General features: G+C 36.9%; 1 protein-coding gene across 1 annotated transcript in view; it reads right to left on the bottom strand.

The window, feature by feature from the left end:
- MND1 (meiotic nuclear divisions 1) overlaps nt 1-22,855 on the bottom strand; it is a 73,204-nt gene extending 50,349 nt beyond the window's left edge. Inside the window, exons 1-3 of the mRNA XM_060011912.2 lie at nt 22,815-22,855; nt 19,394-19,451; nt 16,002-16,150 (exon numbers count right to left, since the gene is read on the bottom strand). Coding sequence (XP_059867895.2) covers nt 16,002-16,150; nt 19,394-19,451; nt 22,815-22,838 — 231 coding nt within the window. The 5' untranslated portion in view covers nt 22,839-22,855. The remainder of the gene's footprint in view (nt 1-16,001; nt 16,151-19,393; nt 19,452-22,814) is intronic.
- Between the last annotated feature and the right edge of the window lie 1,883 nt (nt 22,856-24,738).

Here is a 24,738-nt window from a genome sequence, read left to right as displayed (position 1 = left end):
CCAGGTCATCTGGATACCAAAGCCTATGTTTTTCACTGAGAATCCTGTTCCTCTGGGCATCATACTAATACATTAAATTTGTTAACTTTCTAAATACAAATACACAATGTCCAGAACAATTTCAAGGGAGGCATCTCCAAGGGAAAAAAAAACTATATTTTGAGCTATAAAGCATATACTTAGCTAATATTAATACTTTGTTTTGTTTTGCTTTTGGCCGTGACGTGCGGCATGTGGGATCTTAGTTCCTCGACCAGGGATCAAACCCGCGCCCCCTGCATTGGAAGCACACAGTCTTAACCCCTGGACCGCCAAGGAAGTCCCCTAATACTAATACTTTGAAACAAGGGATTAGAATAAAATGGCATTTTTGATCAAGAAGAACCTTTCAATGCAGAAACTAAAATTTCTAAAATAAATAAGAGCCTCTGATACTTAAAAAATCTCAGCAGACAAAATGTGAACACGTATCAATGAAAATATATTTGTACAGCAAAAATAGCAAAAAAGAGGTTATCTATACAACAAATAAGATATTGGGCAGGTATTTCCCTATTTCAAGGACCTATAAAAGCACAAATATTATTTTGTTGATGCCCTGCATCACCCCTACAACCAAATGGGAAAAAATCAACGATAAAGCAGAGCATTTTCTGTACAACCCATGTATTCACAGGGAACAGGCTACATAACCATTAAACACTTTTAACTGATCAATCGTGCTGCAGTTACAGAATTTATACTCTCACAAAATAACATCCTATTTATAACGCTATGCCTGCAGCCAACCCTTTTGGTTGACTGACTCATCTAAGCCGTCCCCAACCTCCTTCCTCCCTTTTACCCACTTCCACTCCTAGTCTCCTCTATAGAGAGATGTGACACTGTTTCGCTCTATAGATGTAACCCAAAGTCTGTTGGAGAGCTCTGAGAAAGCTTTTGTTTTCCTGCTAAGAGAGACAGACATTCCAGCAGCTTCCCTTTCCCCTCTTCCATACTATCGCTCAGATATGGCAAGAGGAGCCGTGGCAGCCATCTCATGACCATGATGGAAAGGCCAAGAGGACCACAAAGATGCGGACATACCACTAAGCCACCGATCAACATTAACAGATACCTACCTCTAGACTATATGTGAGAAAAATAAACTTCCATTTATTTAAGCCACTGTTAGTCAGATATGCCATTATTTTTAGACAAAAGCATTCTTGATCAAACATACACCTTTCAGGCTAACAAGAACATGGTTTAGAAGCTGGTCAGTTGTCTGATGTGTTCATTCATTCGTTTACATGGTTAAATGCCTACTTTACACCAGAATTTAGTACTAGGTTTTGAGGACAGAAAGTTGAATATGGCTTTTAGCTTGAGTCACTCACACTCAATACAAGAGGGAGATGTGTAAACAAGACAAGTGTGATAAATGCTCTAACAGAGCATGAACAAACTTCAATGATAGCACAAAGAGGAACCATGAGATTTTTTTCTCATTGTTGTTTTGAAAGTCAAAGTGTAGGTTTAAGTCAGAAAAATATAAGACCAGCCAGAACCAGTCCTGTCTGTCCTCTTCAAATGACAAACTGAAGACAGGAGAGGCAGGAGAGTCTAAGAGGAAAGGAAGAACATTAGACACTGTTGAGGGTTTCTGATAGGGCCCTTATCTACCCTCTCTGGTATTGTAAGATTAGCTACAAATACAGATACAGGAGTACAACTAGAAAACCTGGAGGGCATGGGAACAGAGAAAACCTATCACTTCCTGTCTGGAACCCTGGGAAGAAGCAGCCTCACAGGTACTGTCCACACCATCATGGCACAGGAGGTGCAATGTTTGCCTCCGTTTTCTGGAGCAGAGTGGGCCTGGGACAATGGCTAGCTGGGCAATTTCACAGTGCACACGCCTTATGCGGCCTCCATACTGCCAGTGGAAGCATCTTTCTAAAATAAGGTTCTGACGGTCTCACTTCCTACTCAAAATTCTTCAGCTTAGATACACAGAGCCCTTCATTATCAGGATCTGCCTACCAATTTAGCTTTGGCTCATTCATCCCTCACGCACAATTGAGCGGTACAAAACAACTCAAGATTCTCTCATACATTATGTAGTCTATACACATCTATCTGGTCTTGGCATATAATAACAAAAGCTAAAGCACTTACTATGGATTAGTCATTGTTGTAGGCAGTTATATACAACACATTTAATTGTCACAACTACCCTGTGAAGTAGGAAATATTACGACCACTTTATAGACGAGAAAACAGAGACACGAGAGGTTTCTAGTAAATGGAAGAAGTTGGATTTGAATCTAGAGAGTCTGGGTCTAGAGTCCACTCTCTTAAACCACTGTGCTACACTGCCTTAACATACAGGTCTCTGTACTCAGAATGTCCTTCACCCTCAACTCCCTTATGGACTCCCATACATCTTTCCAGAATGAACTTAAATGTCTCCTTCCTTAACTGTAAAGCCTTTCCTTAGCAGAACTAACCTTCACCCTCTGCCATCCTCTTCCATGTTGTACATTACCACACCATACTGCAGAGATTTGTTGACAGGTGTGTCTCCTCACTAGACTGAAGTCCTGGAGGACAGGAACTACCTAATTTATCATTATATCCCTCTCATTAGTCTCAATGCCTGCCATAGCAAGCATTCACTAAACATTTACTGAATTGAATGAATTTCAATAGAGGTAATGCCTATTTCTATTCAAAAACATTTCAAGTTGTCCACACAGCCCAAGAGTGGACTTACTCTCTATCCACTCAGTTTTACCAATAAAGAATTCCATATACTGATGGTTCCCAACCTGTGATGGTTTGACTTACAATTTTACAACTTCATGATGGTGCAAAAGCGATCCACATTCAGTAGAAATTGTATTTGGAGTTTGGATCTTGTCCCAGCTAGTGATAGGCAGTACATACTCCCCGTGATGCTGCATGCTGAGCAGCAGCTCCCAGCAGCTCCCAGGCAGCCATGCCATCGCCAGGGTAAACCACCAACATGCTTACCACCATTCTGTACCCAGACAACACTTCTGTTTTTCACTTTCAGTATTCATAAATTACATGAGATATTCAACACTTTACTATAAAATAGGCTTTGTGTCAGATGATTTTGCCCAACTGCAGGCTAATGTAGGTGTTCTGAGCCCTTATAAGGTAGGCTAGGCTAAGCTATGATGTTCGGTGGGTTAGGTGTATTAAATGCATTTTTGACTGGCCATAGTTTCAACTTCCCATGGGGTTACTAGATGTAACCCCACTGTAAGGGGAGGAAGATCTGTACTCATTTCTAAAAACTGGTAAAAAGGTTTTTTTACTACCTTCCACTAGTAATAAATAGGTTGCAAACCAGAACTTGGTGAAGAACTAAGGAAGATCTCAGCAGAGCAAGAAAACAAAGGGTATGATTTCTGTAATTCTGACCCTTTAAATTTAAAAAATCGTTAAAAACTGCTACAAAGACTTGCTGCAGCACTGATGAAACTCTCTGAAATCAGTGGACTGTTATCAAGACTAACTTCACATCTTTTGTTTCCTCTAATTCTCATTCACTTCTAGCCTCCAGAACCATGAGAAATAAATGTCTGTTGTTTATAAGCTACCAAATCTGTGGTATTTTGTTACAGCAGCCTGAATGGACTAAGATAAACTCTTAAAACTGTCCCTGGCTGAGTGCTCAGTAAATTCTGGCTACCGTTACCACAACAGCATCAGTGGCTCCCTCTGTTCCCCTCAGTAATCTCCATCCATCTAAATCTAGGCAACTTTCAGCTCAAAATAATCATTTCTAAAAAGTCTCCCTTAACTATATAGACTTTTTTTTCATAAAAGCTAATTAACATCTTTTCATTAAAAGTTAATTAACTACGTAAGGTATTTATCTTGCCCTACCGAGTGAAGTATAAATTATCTCAACATGAAACACATATTCTGTTATTTTTATATTGCTCAAAGAACTTAGCACCAAGCATGTACAGAGGCACACAGTGAATATCTGTAGAAGCAGTTAATACAATCCACACACAGTTGATGGTTTATTTGCTATCTTAGAAAATGTCAAAGAGAAACATAAATTATAACCATGAGGATTTTTAGACTGTCTTTAATAATGATCAACATATACAACCTAAAGGCAAGAGAGAAAAAAAAATGTCTCTTGATTTAATTTTCAGACTTGCTACAAGAATGCCCATTCTCAAGAGACAAGTACATTCCTGTACATAATTGGAATCACTGGCAGAAGCGAAGCAGAACAGAACGATAGGAAAAAAAAAATTAAGATCTCCCTCTCTCTAATCTGGAAGTAATTAACAAGAAACTCAAAAGAAGTTAACATTTTACTTTGGCAATATGTTGAACAAACTGATCTTTCAGTGCACTTGAATTTGGAATCTGCTTCAATTCAAAATTAGCTGAGTGACTTCTATCTTTATATAAATCCCACCATCTCTTGCAGCATTTTTAATCTCTATCACTCATTCAGGCAGTCAGCCATATAACACTTTTCACTTTTCATTTTACTATTTCATGTGTATATATCTTATCTTCAGCACAGGTTACAGGTTCTTTCTTAACAAAGCATGGATCTTGATTTCTACTTTTTCGAATTACCTCCAGTATCTGGTAAAATGTTTTGCACACAGTGGACCCTCAAATATTTGTTCTAACTGAACAAATAAACTTACAGTATATACTCCTGGGTGAGTACTAATTTAGTCAAATCTCCAGGCACTACATAACTGAGTGCCTATGTACACTGGCACTTTACATACACCACTTAATCCACTCAACCCTTTGAAGTAGATATAAACATTTTTTTACAAATTGGGAAACTTTAAAGGTTTCAAAGAGCTTAAGAAATTTTTCCAAGATACTTACAACTAGTAAAAAGTGAAACTGTGATTTCAATCCATGTTTGATTTCTAACTACTTCTCCTCCCGTTAAGCCATATTGCTTCTCTAAAATGATGAGCGCCCTTCAAAGCCATGGTTGAAGGGCATAGTATGATACTGACATTCCCTCTTAAATTTCAGTGAGAGAATAAAGTAGGTTTAGGTTGGTGAAATGGTACTGAGTTTCTTTTTTAATTTTTGAATTTTATTTTATTTTTTATACAGCAGGTCCTTATTAGTCATCCATTTTATACACATCAGTGTATACATGTCAATCCCAATCGCCCAATTCAGCACACCACCACCACCACCACCCCCATCACTCTCCCCCCTTGGTGTCCATACATTTCTTCTCTACATCTGTGTCTCAATTTCTGCCCTGCAAACTGGTTCATCTGTACCATTTTTCTAGGTTCCACATATATGCATTAATATACGATATTTGCTTTTCTCTTTCTGACTTACTTCACTCTGCATAACAGTCTCTAGATCAATCCACATCTCAACAAATGACCAAATTTCGTTACTTTTTATGGCTGAGTAATATTCCATTGTATATATGTACCACAACTTCTTTATCCATTCATCTATCGATGGGCATTTAGGTTGCTTCCATGACCTGGCTGCAGTGAACACTGGGGTGCATGTGTCTTTTTGAATTATGGTTTTCTCTGGGTATATGCCCAGTAGTGGGATTGCTGGATCATATGGTAATTCTATTTTGACTTTGTGAAGGAACCTCCATACTCTTCTTTATAGTGGCTGTATCAACTTACATTCCCACCAACAGTGCAAGACGGTTCCCTTTCCTCCACACCCTCTCCAGCATTTGTTTTCAGATTTTCTGATGATGCCCATTCAAACTGGTGTGAGGTGATACCTCATTATAGTTTTCTTTTTCATTGTAGCTTTGATTTGCATTTCTCTAATAATTAGTGATGTTGAGCAGCTTTTCATGTGCTTCTTGGCCACCTGTATGTCTTCTTTGGAGAAATGTCTATTTAGGTCTTCTGCCCATTTTTGGATTGGGTTGTTTGTTTTTTTAATATTGAGCTGTGTGAGCTGTTAATATATTTTGGAGATTAATCCTTTGTCCGTTGATTCGTTTGAAATTATTTTCTCCCATTCTGAGGGTTGTCTTTTGGTCTTGTTTATGGTTTCCTTTGCTGTGCAAAAGCTTTGAAGTTTCATTAGGTCCCATTTGTTTTTGTTTTTATTTCCATTACTCTAGGAAGTGGATCAAAAAGATCTTGCTGTGGTTTATGTCAAAGAGTGTTCTTCCTACGTTTTCCTCTAAGAATTTTATAGTGTCCGGCCTTACATTTACGTCTTGAATCCATTTTGAGTTTATTTTTGTGTATGGTGTTAGGGAGTGTTCTAATTTCATTCTTTTATATGTAGCTGTCCAGTTTTCCCAGCACCACTTATTGAATAGACTGTCTTTTCTCCATTGTATATCCTTGCCTCCTTTGCCATAGATGAGTTGACCATAGGTGCATGGGTTTATCTCTGGACTTCCTATCTTGTTGCATTTATCTATGTTCCTGTTTTTGTGCCAGGACCATATTGTCTTGATTACTGTAGCTTTGTAGTATAGTCTGAAGTCAGGGAGTCTGATTCCTCCATCTGTTTTTTTCCCTCAAGACCGCTTTGGCTATTCGGGGTCTTTTGTGCCTCCATACAAATTTTATGATTTTTTTTGTTCTAGTTCTGTAAAAAATGCCATTGGTAATTTGATAGGGATTGCACTGAATCTGTATATTGCTTTGAGGAGTATACTCATTTTCACAATATTGATTCTTCCAATCCAAGAACATGGTATATCTCTCCATCTGTTGCAGAAAGAAAGAAACTATTCTTTCATCAGTGTCTTATAGTTTCCTGCATACAGGTCTTTTGTCTCCTAGGGTAGGTTTATTCCTAGGTATTTTTTTCTTTCTGTTGCAATGGTATATGGGAGTGTTTCCTTAATTTCTCTTTCAGATTTTTCATCATCAGTGTATAGGAATGCAAGAGATTTCTGTGCATTAATTTTGTATCCTGCAACTTTACCAAATTCATTGATTAGCTCTAGTAGTTATCTGGTGGCATCTTTAGGATTCTCTATGTATAGTACCATGTCATCTGCAAACAGTGACAGTTTTACTTCTTCTTTTCCAATTTGGATTCCTTTTATTTCTTTTTCTTCTCTGATTTCTGTGGCTAGGACTTCCAAAACTACGTTGAATAAGAGTGGTGAGAGTGGACATCCTTGTCTTGTTCCTGATCGTAGAGGAAATGCTTTCAGTTTTCACCACTGAGAATGATGTTTGCTGTGGGTGTGTCATATATGGCCTTTACTATGTTGAGGTACGTTCCCCCTATTCCCACTTTCTGGAGAATTTGTAGCATAAATGGGTGTTGAATTTTGTCAAAAGCTTTTTCTGCATCTATTGAGATGATCATACAGTTTTTTTTCTTCAATTTGCTAATATGGTGTATCACATTGATTGATTTGCATATATTGAAGAATCCTTGCATCCCTGGGGTAAATCTCACTTTATCATGGTATATGATCCTTTTAATGTGTTGTTGGATTGTGTTTGCTAGTATTTTGTTGAGGATTTTTGCATCTATATTCATCAGAGATATTGGTCTGTAATTTTCTTTTTTTGTAGTAGCTTTGTCTGGTTTTGGTCTCAGGGTGATGGTGGCCTCATAGAATGAGTTTGGGAGTGTTCCTTCCTCTGAATTGTTTCAAAGAGTTTGAGAAAGATAGGTGTTAGCTCTTCTCTAAATGTCTGATAAAATTCACCTGTGAAGCCATCTGGTCCTTGACTTTTGTTTGTTGGAAGAGTTTTAATCACAGTTTCAATTTCATTACTTGTGATTGGTCTGTCCATATTTTCTATTTCTTCCTGGTTCATTCTTGGAAGGTTATACCTTTCTAAGAATTTGTCCATTTCTTCCAGGTTGTCCATTTTATTGGCATAGAGTTGCTTGTAGTAGTCTCTTAGGTTGCTTTGTATCTCTGCAGTGTCTGTTGTAACTTCTCCTTTATCATTTCTAATTTTATTGATTTGAGTCCTCTCCCTCTTTTTCTTGATGAGTCTGTCTAATGGTTTATCAATTTTGTTTATCTTCTCAAAGAACCAGCTTTTAGTTTTATTGATCTTTGTTATTGTTTTCTTTGTTTCTATTTCATTTATTTCTGCTCTGATGTTTATGATTTCTTTCCTTCTGCTAACTTTGGGTTTTGTTTGTTCTTCTTAGTCTAGTTCCTTTAGGTGTAAGGTTAGATTGTTTATTTGAGATTTCTCTCGTTTCTTGAGGTAGGCTTGTATAGCTATAAACTTCCCTCTTTTGCTACATCCCATAGGTTTTGGATCATTATGTTTTCATTGTCATTTGTCTCTAGGTATTTTTTGATTTCCTCTTTGATTTCTTCAGTGATCTCTTGGTTATTTAGTAATGTATTGTTTAGCCTCCATGTATTTGTGGTTTTCATGTTTTTTTCCCTGTAATTCACTTCTAATCTCATAGTGTTGTGGTCAGAAAACATGCTTGATATGATTCAATTTTCTTAAATTTACTGAGGCTCGACTTGTCACCCAAGATGTGATCTATCCTGGAGAATGTTCTGTGCGCACTTGAGAAGAAAGTGTAATCTGCTGTTTTTGGATAGAATGTCCTATAAATATCAATTAAATCTATCTGGTCTATTGTGTCATTTAAAGCTTGTGTTTCCTTATTAATTTTCTTTTGGGATGATCTGTCCATTGGTGTAAGTGAGGTGTTAAATTCCCCCACTATTATTGTGTTACTGTTGATTTCCTCTTTTATAGCTGTTAGCAGTTGCCTTATGTATTGAGGTGCTCCTACGTGCATATATATTTATAATTGTTATATTTTCTTCTTGGATTGATCCCTTGATCATTATGTGTGGCCTTCCTTGTCTGTTGTAACACTGTTTATTTTAAAGTCTGTTTTATCTGATACGAGTATTGCTACTCCAGCATTCTTTTGATTTCCATTTGCATGAAATATCTTTTTCCATCCCCTCATTTTCAGTCTGTATGTGTCCCTAGGTCTGAAGTGGGTCTCTTGTAGACAGCATATATATGGGTCTTGTTTTTGTATCCATTCAGCAAGCCTGTGTCTTTTGGTTGCAGCATTTAATCCATTCATGTTTAAGGTAATTATCGATATGTATGTTCCTATGACCATTTTCTTAATTGTTTTGGGGTTTTTTTGTAGGTCCTTTTCTTCTCTTGTGTTTCCCACTTAGAGAAGTTCCTTTAGCATTTGTTGTAGAGCTGGTTTGGTGGTGCTGAATTCTCTTAGCTTTTGCTTGTCTGTAAAGCTTTTGATTTCTTCATCAAATCTGAATGAGATCCTTGCCGGGTAGAGTAATCTTGGTTGTAGGTTCTTCCCTTTCATCACTTTAAGTATATCATGCCACTCCCTTCTGGCTTGTAGAATTTCTGCTGAGAAATCAGTTGTTAACCTTATGGGAGTTCCCTTGTATGTTATTTGTTGTTTTTCCCTTGCTGCTTTCAATAATTTTTCTTTGTCTTTAATTTTTGCCAATTTGATTCCTTTGTGTCTCGGCATGTTTCTCCTTGGGTTTATCCTGTATGGGACTCTCTGCGCTCCTGGACTTGGGTGGCTCTTTCCTTTCCAATGTTAAGGAAGTTTTCGACTATAATCTCTTCAAAGATTTTCTCGGGTCTTTTCTCTCTCTCTTCTCCTTCTGGGACCCCTATAATGCGAATGTTGCTGCATTTAATGTTGTCCCATAGGTCTCTTAGGCTGTCTTCATTTCTTTCATTCTTTTTTTTTATTCTGTTCCGCAGCAGTGATTTCCATTATTCTGTCTTCCAGGTCACTTATCCGTTCTTCTGCCTCAGTTATTCTGCTATTGATTCCTTCTAGTGTAGTTTTCATTTCAGTTATTGTATTGTTCATCTCTGTTTGTTTTTTAATTCTTCTAGGTCTTTGTTAAACATTTCTTGCATCTTCTCAATCTCTGCCTCCATTCTTTTTCCGAGGTCCTGGATCATCTTCACTATCATTTTTCTGAATTCTTTTTCTGGAAGGTTGCCTATCTCCACTTCATTTAGTTGCTTTTCTGGGGTTTTATCTCATTCCTTCATGTGGTACATGGACCTCTGCCTTTTCATCTTGTCTATCTTTCTGTGAATGTGGTTTTTGTTCCACAGGCTGCAGGATTGTAGTTTTTCTTGCTTCTCAGTACTGAGTTTTTTTGTGTGTGTGTGTGTGTGTTTTAATATTTATAGCAAATACCAAGTGATATCAATCTTTTATGAATGACATATCAAAATCTCACTCTGCAGTGCTGAGAACAGAAGGTATAGGACCTACTGCCTATGACTTGAACTGTGACTTCTGAGCAAGAGTGTGAGATTAACCTTTGACCTCCAGTTTGTATATGGGGCTGCGAGGATAGGAGTATGTCACCAAACACACTGGAAGCCAACCCTCAGACCAGTAGGGAAAGGAGTTTATTGACAGCAACTAATTAGAACATCTTATCCCTCATTCAGAATAAATAAACAATGATATTAAGTTCACTTATTAAAAATAGATTCACTACACTAGCAAGAATCTCTTGCTTACTTTTTATGCCAAACTCCTTCACTTGCTAAATAGAGATTATGTTAAATCCAGAGGCGAAGAAATGAAAAGCATACATTTGGCCAGATTATCTCTGGTTTACAAAGTCAAAAAAGAAATGCTTAATCAGCACCTGTTATGGCTAGTTTCAGGCATGAATAACTGTCTGGAAGAAGGTAAGAAACAATACCAGAAACACCAACCATAAAGAAACAAGTTAATAAACTGGACTTCCCTAAAAACTTAAAACTTCAACTCTCCTAAACACAGTTAATAAAACAAAAAAAAATGAATCACTGACTGGAAGAAAACATTTGGAAAGCATTTATCTGATAAAGGATCTGTACCTAGGATGTGCAAAGAACTATCTAAACTTAATAATAAAAACAAACATATAGATTTTAAAAAAGGCAAAAGATCTGTATACAGACACTTCATCAATGAAGATATATGGATGACAAACAAACACATGCAAAATACTAAACATTGTTAGTCACCGGGGAAATGGAAACTAAAACCACAAGATATCATTACATACTTATTAGAATGGGTATCATACCAAGTATTAATGAGGATGTGGAGAGATCAGAACTCTCATACACTGTTGGCAGGAACCTAAAATAGCACAGGCGCTTTGGAAAACAGTCTTGGCAATCTCTTAAAAATTTATACATACAACTACCATATGATCCAGCCATTCCGTCCCTAGGTATTTACGCAATATAAACTAAAAGATATGTTCATACAAAGACATATATGAATATTCATAGAAGCTTTATTTATAATAACTCCAAACTAAAACAAACAAAACCCCCAAATGCCCATCAACAGGTAAACAACTGTTGTATATCTATACAATGAAATACCATTCAGCAATAAAAATGCATGAGTAATATATACAGCAACATGGATACATCTCAGTTATGCTAAGTATAAGAAGCCAGGAAATAGAGTATATAATGCATGATTCCCTTAATATAAAATTCTAGGAAATATAAACTAATGTATAATGGCAGAAGGCAAATCAGTGGTTGCCTGGGGATGGGGGCAAGGGAAGCAGTGTGTGTGTGTGTGTGTGTGTGTGTGTGTGTGTGTGTGTGTTGGGGGGTGGGGGAGGGTGGTGGGCAGGAGACAAAGATTAAAAAGGGGAATGAAGAAAATTTTAGGGGTGATGTGTATGCTCCTTATCTTGATGGTGGTGATGGTTCCATGGATGTATATATATGTCAAAACTTATCAGTATAGGGCTTCCCTGATGGCGCAGTGGTTGAGAGTCCGCCTGTCAATGCAGTGGACATGGGTTCGTGCCCCAGTCCGGGAAGATCCCACATGCCACAGAGCGGCTGGGCCCATGAGCCATGGCCGCTGAGCCTGCGCATCTGGAGCCTGTGCTCCGCAACGGGGGAGGCCACAGCAGTGAGAGGCCCGTATACCACAAAAAAACACAAAAAAAACAAAAAGAACTTATCAGTATATAAACTTTAAATATGAGCAACTTGGGTATTTCAATTAATCCTCAATAAAGCTTTTTTTAAAAAAATAATCAAAAAGATAAGATTTATACATTTGGGAAGTAAAAAGAATGAAAAATCTGTGATATGTATCCTCTAAGATGGTTCCAATGATCCTTGCCTCTTGGTATTTATGCCCATGTATAATCTTTCCTTGAATATGAAATCTAATGATTTGTTGCTAGGGAATGGAATGAGGCAGAGGTGATGGGATGTCATTTCCAAGATTAAGATACAAAAACCCCTGTGGCTTCTGTCTTGGACTCTCCACACACATCTCCTCTGAGGAAAGGCAGCTGCCACATTGTGAGCTGTCCTATGGAGAAGCCCATGATATAAGGAACGAGGGAGGCAGCTGGCTAAAAGCTATCAAGGAATTAAGGCCATCAGTCCAATAGCCTTCCAGGAACTGAAGACCTCAGCCCCATAGCCTGTAGGGAACTAAATTCAATAACCATTAAGATTGAGTTCAGAAGTAAATCTTCTCCCAGATGAGCCTTCTGATGAGAATGCAGCCCTGGCCAACAGTCTGACTACAGCCTCATGTGAGACTCTGAGCCTAACTAAACCTGATCCACAGAAACTGTGAGATACAAATGTTTGTTTCTTTAAGCCATGAAGTTTTGGGGTATGCAGTTCTGTTCCAGCAATAGATAACTAATACAAGATCTAAGTCACATTTATATAAAAAAAGTCTTCAAAGCAAATTTAGCCATTTTGGATATATACTTTTAGAATACAAAGAGAGTATTTGACTAAAACTACATTAAATGGGGGCTTAATTTTCTTATGCAATTTGAAGTCCAAAGGTAAGGCACTCTAAGGCTAGTGCAGTGTGTCAAAATGCCACCAGAGACCCAAGCTCGTTTAATCCAGGCCCGGCCATTCTTAGGGAATGTCTTCATCCTAACACTTGTTACCTTAGGGTCACAATATGATCTCATGTCCATATCACAGATAAGAAGAAGGGGTTTTGCCTTTATCAGGAAAGTGAACATTTTCTCAGAAACCTCAAGCTAGTCTTCCACTTACATCTCATTCATCAAAAGTGTTTCCCACTGCCATTCTTAGATGCAAGGGAATCTGGGAAGATAAACATTTTTTAGCAAGACACACTGCTCCCTCAGCATAGTAAATGTTTTGTTAGTAATGAAGAAGGGGGCAATGTTTATTAGACAGGCAACCAGCAGTATTTGCTAAAGTCATACATTTTATTTATGGTAAAACCAAAAATATTGCAGGAGTTTATAGAAGGGCAAGAACACAGTAAGCTATGGGAGCTTGAGAAGGTTTCTGAGGGGAGATGTTTAGAACTGGCTAGGTAGAAAGGAAAGACGAGGGAAGTCTCAAGGGCGATAAAAGCAAGAACAAAAAGTCATGAAGATAGGAAAATGTAACAAGGCCTAAAAATAAATTACCCTGTATAAAGTTTTTAATTGCATAACTAAGTTTAAAAAAAAATCCTGAGTGATGAATATGCATGTTGTTTCCTAGCAAGGAAACAAAATGCATCATCATAGATATGCAACAAGCTCCTACTGTATAGCACAGGGAACTATATTCAATATCTTATAATAAACTGTAATGGAAAAGAATCTGAAAAAGAATACACACACACACACACACACACACATATATATAACTGATTCACTTTGCTGTACACCTAAAACTAACACAACATTATAAATCAACGATACTCTAATAATAATTTTAAAAATGCAGCATCATGTTTAAGAGATGAGACATGGGCAAAGGATCTGAATGGGCATTTCTCTAAGGAAGATATACAAATGGCCAGTAAACATATGAAAAGATGGTCATGATTAGTCATAAGGGAAATGAAAGTCATAACCATAATGAGATACCACTTCAAACCCACTAGGGTGGCTGGAATCAAAAAGTCAGGTAACAACAAGTTTTGGTGAGGATGTAATGAAACTGGAAGCCTCATACACTACTGCTGGGAATGCAAAATGGTGCAGCTACTTTAGAAAACAGTCTGGAAGTTCTTCAATCAATGAAATATAATGTTATCATATGACCCAGAAATTCCCAAGAGAAATAAAAACATATGTCCACATAAAAACTTGTACATGAAATTTTATAGCAGCATTATTCATAACAGTCAAAAGGTGGAAAAAACATAAATGGCCATCAACTGATGAGGAGACAAACAAAATGTGGTATATCCAAACAATGGAATATTATTTGGCCGTAAAAAGGAATGAAATATGGATACATATTACAGCATGGATTAACCATGAAAACATTACGCTAAATGAAAGAAGCAAGTCAAGAAAGACACATATTATGTGATCCCATTCATATGAAATGTCCAGAACAAGGAAATCTACAGACACAGAAAGTAAATTAGTGGTTGCCTAGGGCTGAGGGGGTGTAGGTGGGCTGCTATGGCCTTGGTTCAAACCACCATTACTTCATAGCTGGATGATTCCAAGAACTTAACTACCTGGTTTCCTGCTTCCATTCTTTGTTCGCTAATGGATTCCAAATGCCTAGAACAGTATCTGGCACATCGAGGAAAGTAAGTATCCAATAAATCTGTTGTTGTTATTTTGACTTCAAATCCTGTGTTCTTTTTCACTTGATTTATTTTGTGGGTATGTATCTATCATGGGAGGATCCAAACCCCCTTCCTACTTTGGCGAATTGCAGGCACCAAAAGGAGGCAGCTACCTCCCACCATAGAAACTAGAAACCCCAATTATTTACTTCCCCAGTTCCCCTGATAACTAGAGTGTGGGCACATGGTCGAGGCTTGGCCAGTCTCATGTACCTCCAGAACTGTGAGCTGGTACAGAAGTTTCTTGGTGGTTTTTTGTTTGTTTGTTTTATTTTGGTGGCAGCAACATCTGGTTCTTCAGCCAGGAGTGCCAGTGGAGTTATCTTCTGAGGTCAGCAATGTCAATAGAGTTTGGTGCAGTGGTTGAGGCACCAGTATCCTCACCAGAAAGGCTTCATGGTGTGTTCTGGCTGTGGTCTGGCTGTGTATCCTCCCTCAGTTCCTGCCTACTTTTAGAACTGTGTGTCCACCCTTCCCCATGATTCTGGAAGTCTATCTTATATCTTTCAATAAATTTCTTTTCTGCTAATGTCAGCCAGAGTTAGTTTGTGTTGCTTGTAATTAAGAACACTGACTGAAAAAAGGCTCCCCATAAAGTTGAACCTTCTTAAACCCAGGAGCATCATTGTAAAAAGTGGTGTTTCAGGAGGATTTTCCTGTGAAGAAACACAATCTCACATAACCTCTAAACAGAGAGAAATTAATTTACTTTACTATTGTTGTTTAACTTTTCCTGTTCTTGTTATCTTCCAGAAAAATCGGGATTCTTTCTCCCTTCACCCCAAAACAAGTCCACAGCCCCTTTCCCTAAAGTTTCATTCCTTGCCTACATAGTATTCCCCTCATATCTGTGGTTTCATATTCCATGGTTTCAGTTACCTGTGGTCAATCACAGTCTGAGAATATTAGATGGAAAATTCCAGAAATAAACAATTCATAAGTTTTAAATTGTATGCCATTCTGAGCAGCATGATGAAACGTTGCACCTTCCTGCTTCATACCACATGGGACGTGAGTCATCCCTTTGTCCAGTGTATCCTATCCATTAGTCACTCAGTAGCCACCTTGTTTATGGGGTTATTGTCATGGTACCACAATGCATGTTAAAAATTTAATGGAAGCCACTAAATGAAAAGAGGATTAAGTAAAACAAATTTCTTTCTTACAAAGCAAATCTATTATTTTAAATTGTGGTGGTGGTGGGACTTCCCTGGTGGTCCAGCGGTTAAGACTCCACGCTCCCAATGCAGGGGGCCTGGGTTCAATCCCTGGTCAGGGAACTAGATCTCACATGCCATAACTAAAGATTCCTCATGCTGCAACTAAGACCTGACGCAGCCAAATAAATAAATAAATATTAAAAAAAAAAAATTGTGGTGGTGTACCTGAGATTCCAGAACCTCCAGCTTACGTTTCCTGGCGTGAAGAGCTTTACTTGGAAAAGCCCAATAATAATTAGATGTTCCAATCCTCTCACAGTCAACCATACCATCATCAACCAAGCTTTGAAGGACTTCTTTTACTGACATAGCAGCTAGGAGAGATAATTTTTTAAAGACTTCATATTAAGACACATCATAAATCAAATTAAAAGGTCAAGAACTGGGGAAACACTTGCAATAAATATTATAGATTGAGTCAATAAGTTAATAAATAAGGAGCTTTTAAAAATAATAACAAAAGAAGACAAATACTCCAACAGAAAAATAAAATAGATCAATGGGCATCTATAAAATATGTATGGTCAGGGACTTCCCTGGTGGTTCAGTGGTAAAGAATCCGCCTTCCAATGCAGGGGGGACGCAGGTTCAATCCCTGGTTGGGGAACTAAGATCCCACATGCCGGGGGCAACTAAGCCCGTGCCACAACTACTGAGTTCGCGTGCCTCAACTAGAGAGCCTGCGTGCCGCAAACTAGAGCCCATGCGCCCTGAAGCCCACGCGCCACAACTAGAGAGAGAAAACCTGCACGCCACACTAGAGAGAAGCCCATGCACCACAACGAAGAGCCCACATGCTGCAACTAAGACCCAACACAGCCAAAAAAATAAATTAAATAAATAAATATTTTTTAAATTCACGATATTTGTAATAATATCGTCAATAAACAAGAAAAATGTTCAAACCCACTAATAATTGAAGAAATGCAAAATAAAGCATGAGATACGATCTCTCGACTACCAAATTTAAAACACTAAAAATTGTAATAAAGGATTCAGGGAAATGGGTACTCTCAACATGGGTGGAAAAATGTGGCAATATGTACCTAAAACCTTAGGTTTATGCATATCTCTTATGCAGAAATTTCACTTTTATAAATTCAGCTAAAGAAAATAATGATGGATATGTATAAGGATGCTTGTCAAAGCACTGTTTTCAACAGCAAAACCCTGGAAATCAGTACAATAACGGGACTCAAAAGTACTTTTTTTGTAATGATATACAATGCATTCATTAAATTTACATTATAAAATATTTAATGGCCTGGATATATATACATCCAAAATGTATTATATAGAAAAGTAAGTTAAAAGACAGTATGCACTTATGTGACAGTAGTTATCTTGAATTAAGGTTAAGAGGCAATTTTTATTTCCTTCCTCTTGCTTATTTTTCGTATTTTTTTCCAACAATGAACATGTATTACCTTTCTTGCTAAGGAAACTAAAACAAAACTACTATATAAAATTAAACAATAAATAAATAAATATATTGGATGTTATGGTTAGGGGTAAGATTAAAAATCAGAAAAGAGTTTTTAAAATAGCATGTAAAAATACAAAGTCATATTTCACAAATGTCTGAAATTATAAACCATTCTTACTTTCTATCAAGTAAAACTATACCAAGAAATTATCCATATTTTAAAGTCCATTTTAATTTTCCCTAGAGCAGATCCCCCAATTTAATAAAATCTATTAAATATTTAAAGATTTAATAAATAAAATAATAAAGTCTACACCAAATGCAAAACATTCAACCTCATGTATAAAGAAGTACAAACTGAAATGAAATGTCAAAGAATTCTAAAACTGAAAATAGTTCTGAGAAACGAATTTGGGTATAATAGCCTTTCCTGAAGGCGATTTGAGAACACACATAAAAAGCCTAAAACTAGACAAGTCTCTTTTTCTATTCAATTTCTGGGGACATTTCTTAATGAAGTAATATGAGATTTGGAAAAAAGTTTACAGCAGGGGGAGAGGAAGGGGTGAATAGGTGGAGAAGCGCAGAGGATTCTTGGGGCAGTGAAAATATGGTGTATGATACCATAATGACACCGTCATGATGGATCCATGTCATTACACATTTTTGTCCAAACCCATAGAATGTACAACACTAAGAGTGAATACTAATGTAAATGATGGACTTAGTGTGATTATGATGTGTCCATGCAGGTTTGTCAACTGTAACAAATGTACGATGGTAAATGATGTTGATAATAGGGGAAGTTATGCATGTGTGGGGGCAGGAAGTATAGGAGAAATACTGTGCCTTCCTCTCAATTTTGCTGTGAAACTAAAAATACTCAAAAAATAAGTCTTAGAAAAAATTTATGGATGGCATGTTAATTACACATTAATTTTAGCAGCAAAATTTGGTAACAACCTAGATGGTCAACAATAGCTAATGGGCTAAGCAAATTATGGCACAGTGGGTGGCCACAGAAGGAAACATTAGGAGATGCACAGGTTGTAAATCATTTTTTTTAAAGCAAATGACATAGGAAAGTGTAGATGATATGATGGTATATGGAAAAATACACGAACACAAAACTGTGTATGCAGCATGGTTCCCTCTCAGAGAAATGGACAGATACATACAAACACAGATAAACAGAACCTAAGAATAAGATATCAAAATACACCAAAATGTTAACAGTGGTGATCTCAGAATAGAGGGATTATGAACAACCTTTATTTTTATTATATTCTTTATAATTTCCAAATCTGTCAAAATAACATGTATAGCTTATATAATTAGAAAGTAAGGTTTAAAAATATATATATCATATGTAGTGACCCCTCAAAAGATAACCTCCAGAACCTGTGAATGTGACCTTATTTTGGAAAAGTTCTAATAGAGAGGTAATTAAGGACCTCATGATAAAATCATCCTGGATTTAGGGTGGGTCCCAAATCCAATGACACGTGTCCTTATAAGACACAGAAGAGGAGAAAAAAAAAATGGGAAGGCCATGTGAAGGCAGAGGCAGAGATTAGAATGATGTGTCTATAAACCAAGCACTGTGGGCAGCCACCAGAAGCTAGGAGAGAAGCATAACATGGATTCTCCCTCAGAGCTTCCAGAAGGAACCAACCCTGCCAACACCTTGATTTTAGACTTCTGGCCTCCAGACTATGAGAAAATAAATTTCTACTGTGTTAAGTAGAAATTAAGTTTATGGTAATTTGTTACAGCAGCTGTAGAAAACTAATACACTATGTAAATCACATTTAACAAATACCAGAACATACATGAAGAAGTTTTTACTTCTTCTGAAGTAAATTATACCCATAAATAAATAAATGTGTATAATTGTGTGTATGTATACGTATGTGTGTGCGCACACAGGCATGCATGCATATTCCACTGTAGTTTCCCTACAGCAGATACTTCAAACACAAGAATCATGGTCATGGCCCAGAAACATTACATTGGGACTTTTATAGGCATTATTCATCTCTAGAAATTTATGTTTCCATGAAGTGAAAGACTGTTGCAGGAAAGATGATGGGTATTTAGCAAAACATTCTGGCACATTTTTGATACTTACTAATGCCTTTTTCTTTGGGAGCAATCTTCTCCATGTCTTTTAATTGAAATACATCTTTCTGTTTAAAAGAGTTGAAAGATGAATAACATGCATTTATTTTCTACTATATATTTATATTTACCATAATTATGTTTATAAAATATTGTACTAAAAAACCATGACTGGAAGTGAATAGTGCAATAGAATCGAGAATTTTAGAGCTAGAAGAAACTGTAATTATCTTGTTCAATACCTTCAACAGAACCTAAAATGGACAGATTTTGCATGAACATACAATTCTTTAAAGTAACTGGAGGGCAGAATGCAAAAAACATCTTCCCAATGAAGTATAAAATCTACTTATGATGAATCATTTGTTAACATGAGATAATCAGCTTCTCTGACACTTTGATTTGAAGAAAACACAAATAGTGCTTTGCTTAGCATATACCATACATCACAGATTAGCAGTTCTAACTAAAAGCAAAACAGACAGCTGTCAAGATTTATTTACACTTAAGGTTTCATGGAAGAGCCACACCTAAGTAAGAAAAACATACAATTTACGGCTGTCTATCAATCATTCACCCATACATGCTGCATGTCCACCACATGCAAAGCAAAACATTATGGGAAGATATACACAGAGAATATTTAATCTTATGGTTGGAAAAAACTCTATGCCGAATACTCCTTTCTTCTTGTAATAAGCTGTGGTTGAACTGGTAAAAAGAACTTGGATAATAAAAGTGAAATATTTGAAAAGACTGAAGTATTCAGTAATTAGAACAGAATTATTGTGATTAGTGTTATGGAAATCTGGGATCTATTTCTTCCAACATAAACTTGAAAAGGTAACTTCAATAGGATGGAAATTAGACATCATAAAAATTTAAAACTTCTGCTCATCCAAGTGCACTGTTAAGAAACTGAAAAGACTGACTGGAAGACAATATTCACAAAACATACCAGACAAAAGACCAGTAGCCCAGATATACAACCCCCTGCAAAAAAGATGAACTGATAGATGGATAAAGGAATGGACAGATGAATATATATATATATATATATATATATATATATATATGATAAAGCAAGTAGAGTATAAAATGTTAACGGTAGAATCTAAGCTGGGCATATAGGTATTCACAGTGAAATTCTTTCCTCTTTAATAATAAAATGTTGAAAAAAGTAACTTCACCTCAGTACACTTAAGATTTAGTAAATTAAGGAAAATACTAAGTCATTGGTCCTAGAGTGTGAAATAAATTTTTGCACATCTGGGAATAAACTATTAAAAGAGAATTCTGTAGGGTCTCAGAGAACATGTAGTAAATTACTAACTTCAGGCCTCTAATGCGTTTAAAAAAACCCAATTAATCAAACCTATTTGCAAATACCTTAGGAAAAAGAACATGAACTCATTGAGACATCTGCCTAGATGTGGTTATCAAGGAAAAGCCCCAGACATACTGGCTGCCCCCGTGGGGTTGCTATGTAAATAAATGCGCTTGCAAAGAACTAGCCTCAGAACTGAAGTGTGGTCATTTAAGTGGACAGAGAAAATGGTCTCAAGTAAATATTGGTTCTCCCCTACATTAAACAGAGATAATAAAGGAGAGATGAACACAATGGTTCTAGCTCTCAAAAACAAAAAACTATGTGTAAAGATACCATGGAAGACACACAGTTATAAAGTTAGATAACTTTTAATTAAGCACTTATGACCTGAGCATTATAATGTTTTACACAGATTATTTCATTCAATCCTCATACCAACTTTGTGAACTAGGTACAATTATTATTAGCCTTTTTAATAGATGAAGAAACTGAGACTTAGGTCAAGTAACTTGCTTAACGTCACAAAGCTATCAGGTAATACAGACTTCAGATACAAGTTCACTATCTTTGAGCTGTACTGTGGCCATGTTCTTCCTAAGTGTAACAGGCAAAGAATTAGTAACTTCAAATAAATCTATGTATGTATTCATATGAATTGATACGTATAGGAATATATGAACTGAAATCAATCAATTAATACAATTAATTCCTATCTTTACCTAAAAACTCATTGACTATTGAACTTCTTTAACCTCTAATACTCATTATAGTCATGGTGCCTTAGTCATTAGTGTCTTAATGTCATTGAGAGCAGTGTTGAAAAAATTTTAATCAAAAACAGCCAACAATATCATAAAGAACAAATTAACTCCCCTCACCACTCTCCCCAGCTTTCCACTGCCTGCTAGGAATTAAATCTACTTTTCTTGCTCTAAGACCATAGGAAAAATATTTCAACTCAGCAGAATAAGTAGTCATAATCTTTACCTACAAACGTAATCAATTTATCGTCCTAATCATATCATCATTATTAATATGATACTCTGTTCTGAATTGCCAATGACTTTTAGTAAGTCATTGTATGTAAGGAAGACTAGTAAGATTTCACTTAAAGGGCAAACAGTTAAAAAAAAAAAGTGCCCACAATATTTCACTTGTTTCACTGAGAATCTGCATTATCAAAATGAAAATGTCAAGTATTATCATTACTTATTAATTTTACATTCTATTCTGCCGTTTTCCCCACCTTCTTCATATTGATATTTGTAAATAATGAAAATAGCCAGTAGGTTGGGGCCAAACCAGACTTTGAAGGTTCTGTCAAGAGGTAAGACGTTAAGAAGTTAATATTTTTGTAGGTCAAAAGTTTGGATTTTAACCTGGAAGCAAGAAAAGCCATTGTACAGAAAACAGGCTCTAGAGCCAGGTGACTGGGTTTGAATCCTGGTTCTGCCACTTAGGAGCAGAAACTTCAAACGTATTTCCTGTTAGTGGCAGGCACGAATAACTGGAATAAATTAAGGAGGCTATGTACCGTCACATGTGTGTTATACCATATGCAGGCTTATAAATGTAAAGAGGCTGTATTTAGCACTATCTCTATAATCAGATGATCCCCCCTGGGTTTTTATCCTAGTACTATCACTTCTTGTTTTGAGATCCAGGGCTGGTATCTTAGGCTGTGTCTCAGATGTCCAGATCTGTAGAATGAGGATCTCAGAGGGTTAAAAAGGATAAGATCAGATAACTACACCAAGTGCTTAGAATAGTGAATGGCACCTAGGAAGCACTCAGTAGATGTGAGCTACTGTCATTATTATTTTCAGGTAAAAGGGGACACAATCAAATATATGCTTCAGAAAGTTAATTATGGTGCCAGAGTATAGGGCAGTCTGGATAGAAGAGACTCTACAAACCCTGGGATAGGATTCTTTCATGCTCCACAGCTCACAGGAACCACAAGTGTTTGTAGAATTTTATTCATTCTTTAGGAAATTGGTCACTATTGATTTCTAATAAAAAAATACAGTTAACACGGGATGACATAAACTTAAGGAGAAAATTACACAAAATACTAAAAATCTTAAGGAAAATGACTTACCGTCTCAAAAAATATTTCCATCATGCGGGCTCTCTTTTCCTCTGCACTTAGTCCTTTTTTCTTCGACTAAAGCACAAAAGTTAAAAAGTAAACAGTGCAATTAAAAAAAAAAACACAACACAATGCTTTTTAAGACAACTTGGTTCAAAACATTATCAGAAATAATGCATGGTCTCATCTGAGACCAAGAGGTTTAATAACTCTCAGAGCGAGGCCTCAAGATGGATTTTAACAACTCTACTACTTTATGCCAAGCCTTGTGGTAGGTGCTGCCAGTATAATAATAAGAACTGTGACTGAGACAGTGCCTGGCATTTTGTAGAAACTCAATATTTATCATATGATCCAATAAGTCACTGTATTTACCTTCAAAAGACTTAATCTCTCAAGGAAAATAAATAGACATAACTACTTATAGTTAATGAACAGGTACATGTACAAATTGCTACCCAGGAAAGAATAAATTAATTCCACCCTGGAAAGGGAGGAGGGTTAGCTAGGAAGGCTAGAGATGAACAAGATTTTGGCAAGTTGAGAAATGGTGAGAAGGGTGTCCTGGACAGATCACACACAGGCACAGTGTTACAGAAGTACATGGAATGCTCCAGAAAGACAAACACTCAGGGATGATTATTATACAAGTGGAGTATGTAGATGGAGTGGCAGATGAGACAAGAAAGGTTGTCTGGGGCCAGATTATGGAAGGCTGACTGTCCAGCCAAAGAGAGCAGACTTTACTTCAGGCCACGAGGAGCTACTGAGCAATTTCTAAAGCAGGGAGTGACAAGATAAGTTAGGTGGCATTGTGGAGGGAAGGCTGGAGGAAGGAAAACCATGTCGAAGTAGAAAATGAAAGCCTACTTCAGGTTATTATTATCCTGTCACTACCCTTTAGCTAACTTGAAATTAAGATAATTAAGATGTAACTGAGGGACTTACCCGGTGGTCCAGTGGTAAAGAATCTGCCTCCCAATGCCAGGGATGCAGGTTCAATCCCTGGTCAGGGAACTAAGATCCCACATGCCGCGGGGCAACAAAGCCCATGCACCACAACTACTGAGCTCGCGTGCCTCAACGAGAGAGACTGCGTGCCGCAAACTACAGAGCCCACGTGCTCTGGAGCCTGCGTGCCACAACTAGAGAGAGAAAACCTGCAGGCCACAATGAAGAGCCCATGCACCGCAATGAAAAAGATCTCACGTGCCACAACAAAGACCCAACGCAGCCAAAAAAATAAAGAAAATAAACAATAAAATTAAATAAATAAATATTTTTTAAAAGATGTAACTGATAGGTATTTTAATAATAAATTTTACCATATATTTTATATAGGGTATATACCTAAAGCTAAAGTCTGAATTTTCAAAACGCCAAATTTCCTCAATGCAAATATTCACAGAAAATAACAAAAGAGAACGAGAACCATAATCTCTAGTACTCTCATGGAGGATTCCACACTAATGCTTCTGAAGTAATCTGCATCTTTCTTAAAAATTGCATGGGATTATAGAGGAACATAAATTGTTTAGTAAGAACTTTAAAATACTTTATACCACATAAAAAGCAGACATAAATAAACCAACAATAATAAACCTATCCAACCATAAACTCCATCAGAAACAAGAGCCTACACTAGACAAGGAAAGGAATTTGGAATTGCCATTCTGAATGCATTCCAGAGTACATGGTCTAGAAACCCATTAACCCCTTTCACAGCAAATCATCCAGTGTTCCTTGATGAGTTGCACAGGTAAAATAAGTAGCCTCAAAGTTTATCTTTTTCTCTTTTCCCTCTGTCCACAATTTTAAATACTGCAGCTCCCCAGGGTTCTTTCTCTACTGATCCCCTCTCTCCTCACACCTGTTCTTTGATCTCACCTGCTTTCATGGTTTTAACAAACACCTATGCTGAGAACTCAAATCT

This window comes from Delphinus delphis, chromosome 5, assembly GCF_949987515.2.
Source record: "Delphinus delphis chromosome 5, mDelDel1.2, whole genome shotgun sequence".
NCBI classification, from domain to species: domain Eukaryota; kingdom Metazoa; phylum Chordata; class Mammalia; order Artiodactyla; family Delphinidae; genus Delphinus; species Delphinus delphis.
Note: the sequence above shows the minus strand (reverse complement) of the source record. Positions and strands in the feature narration are given on the sequence as shown.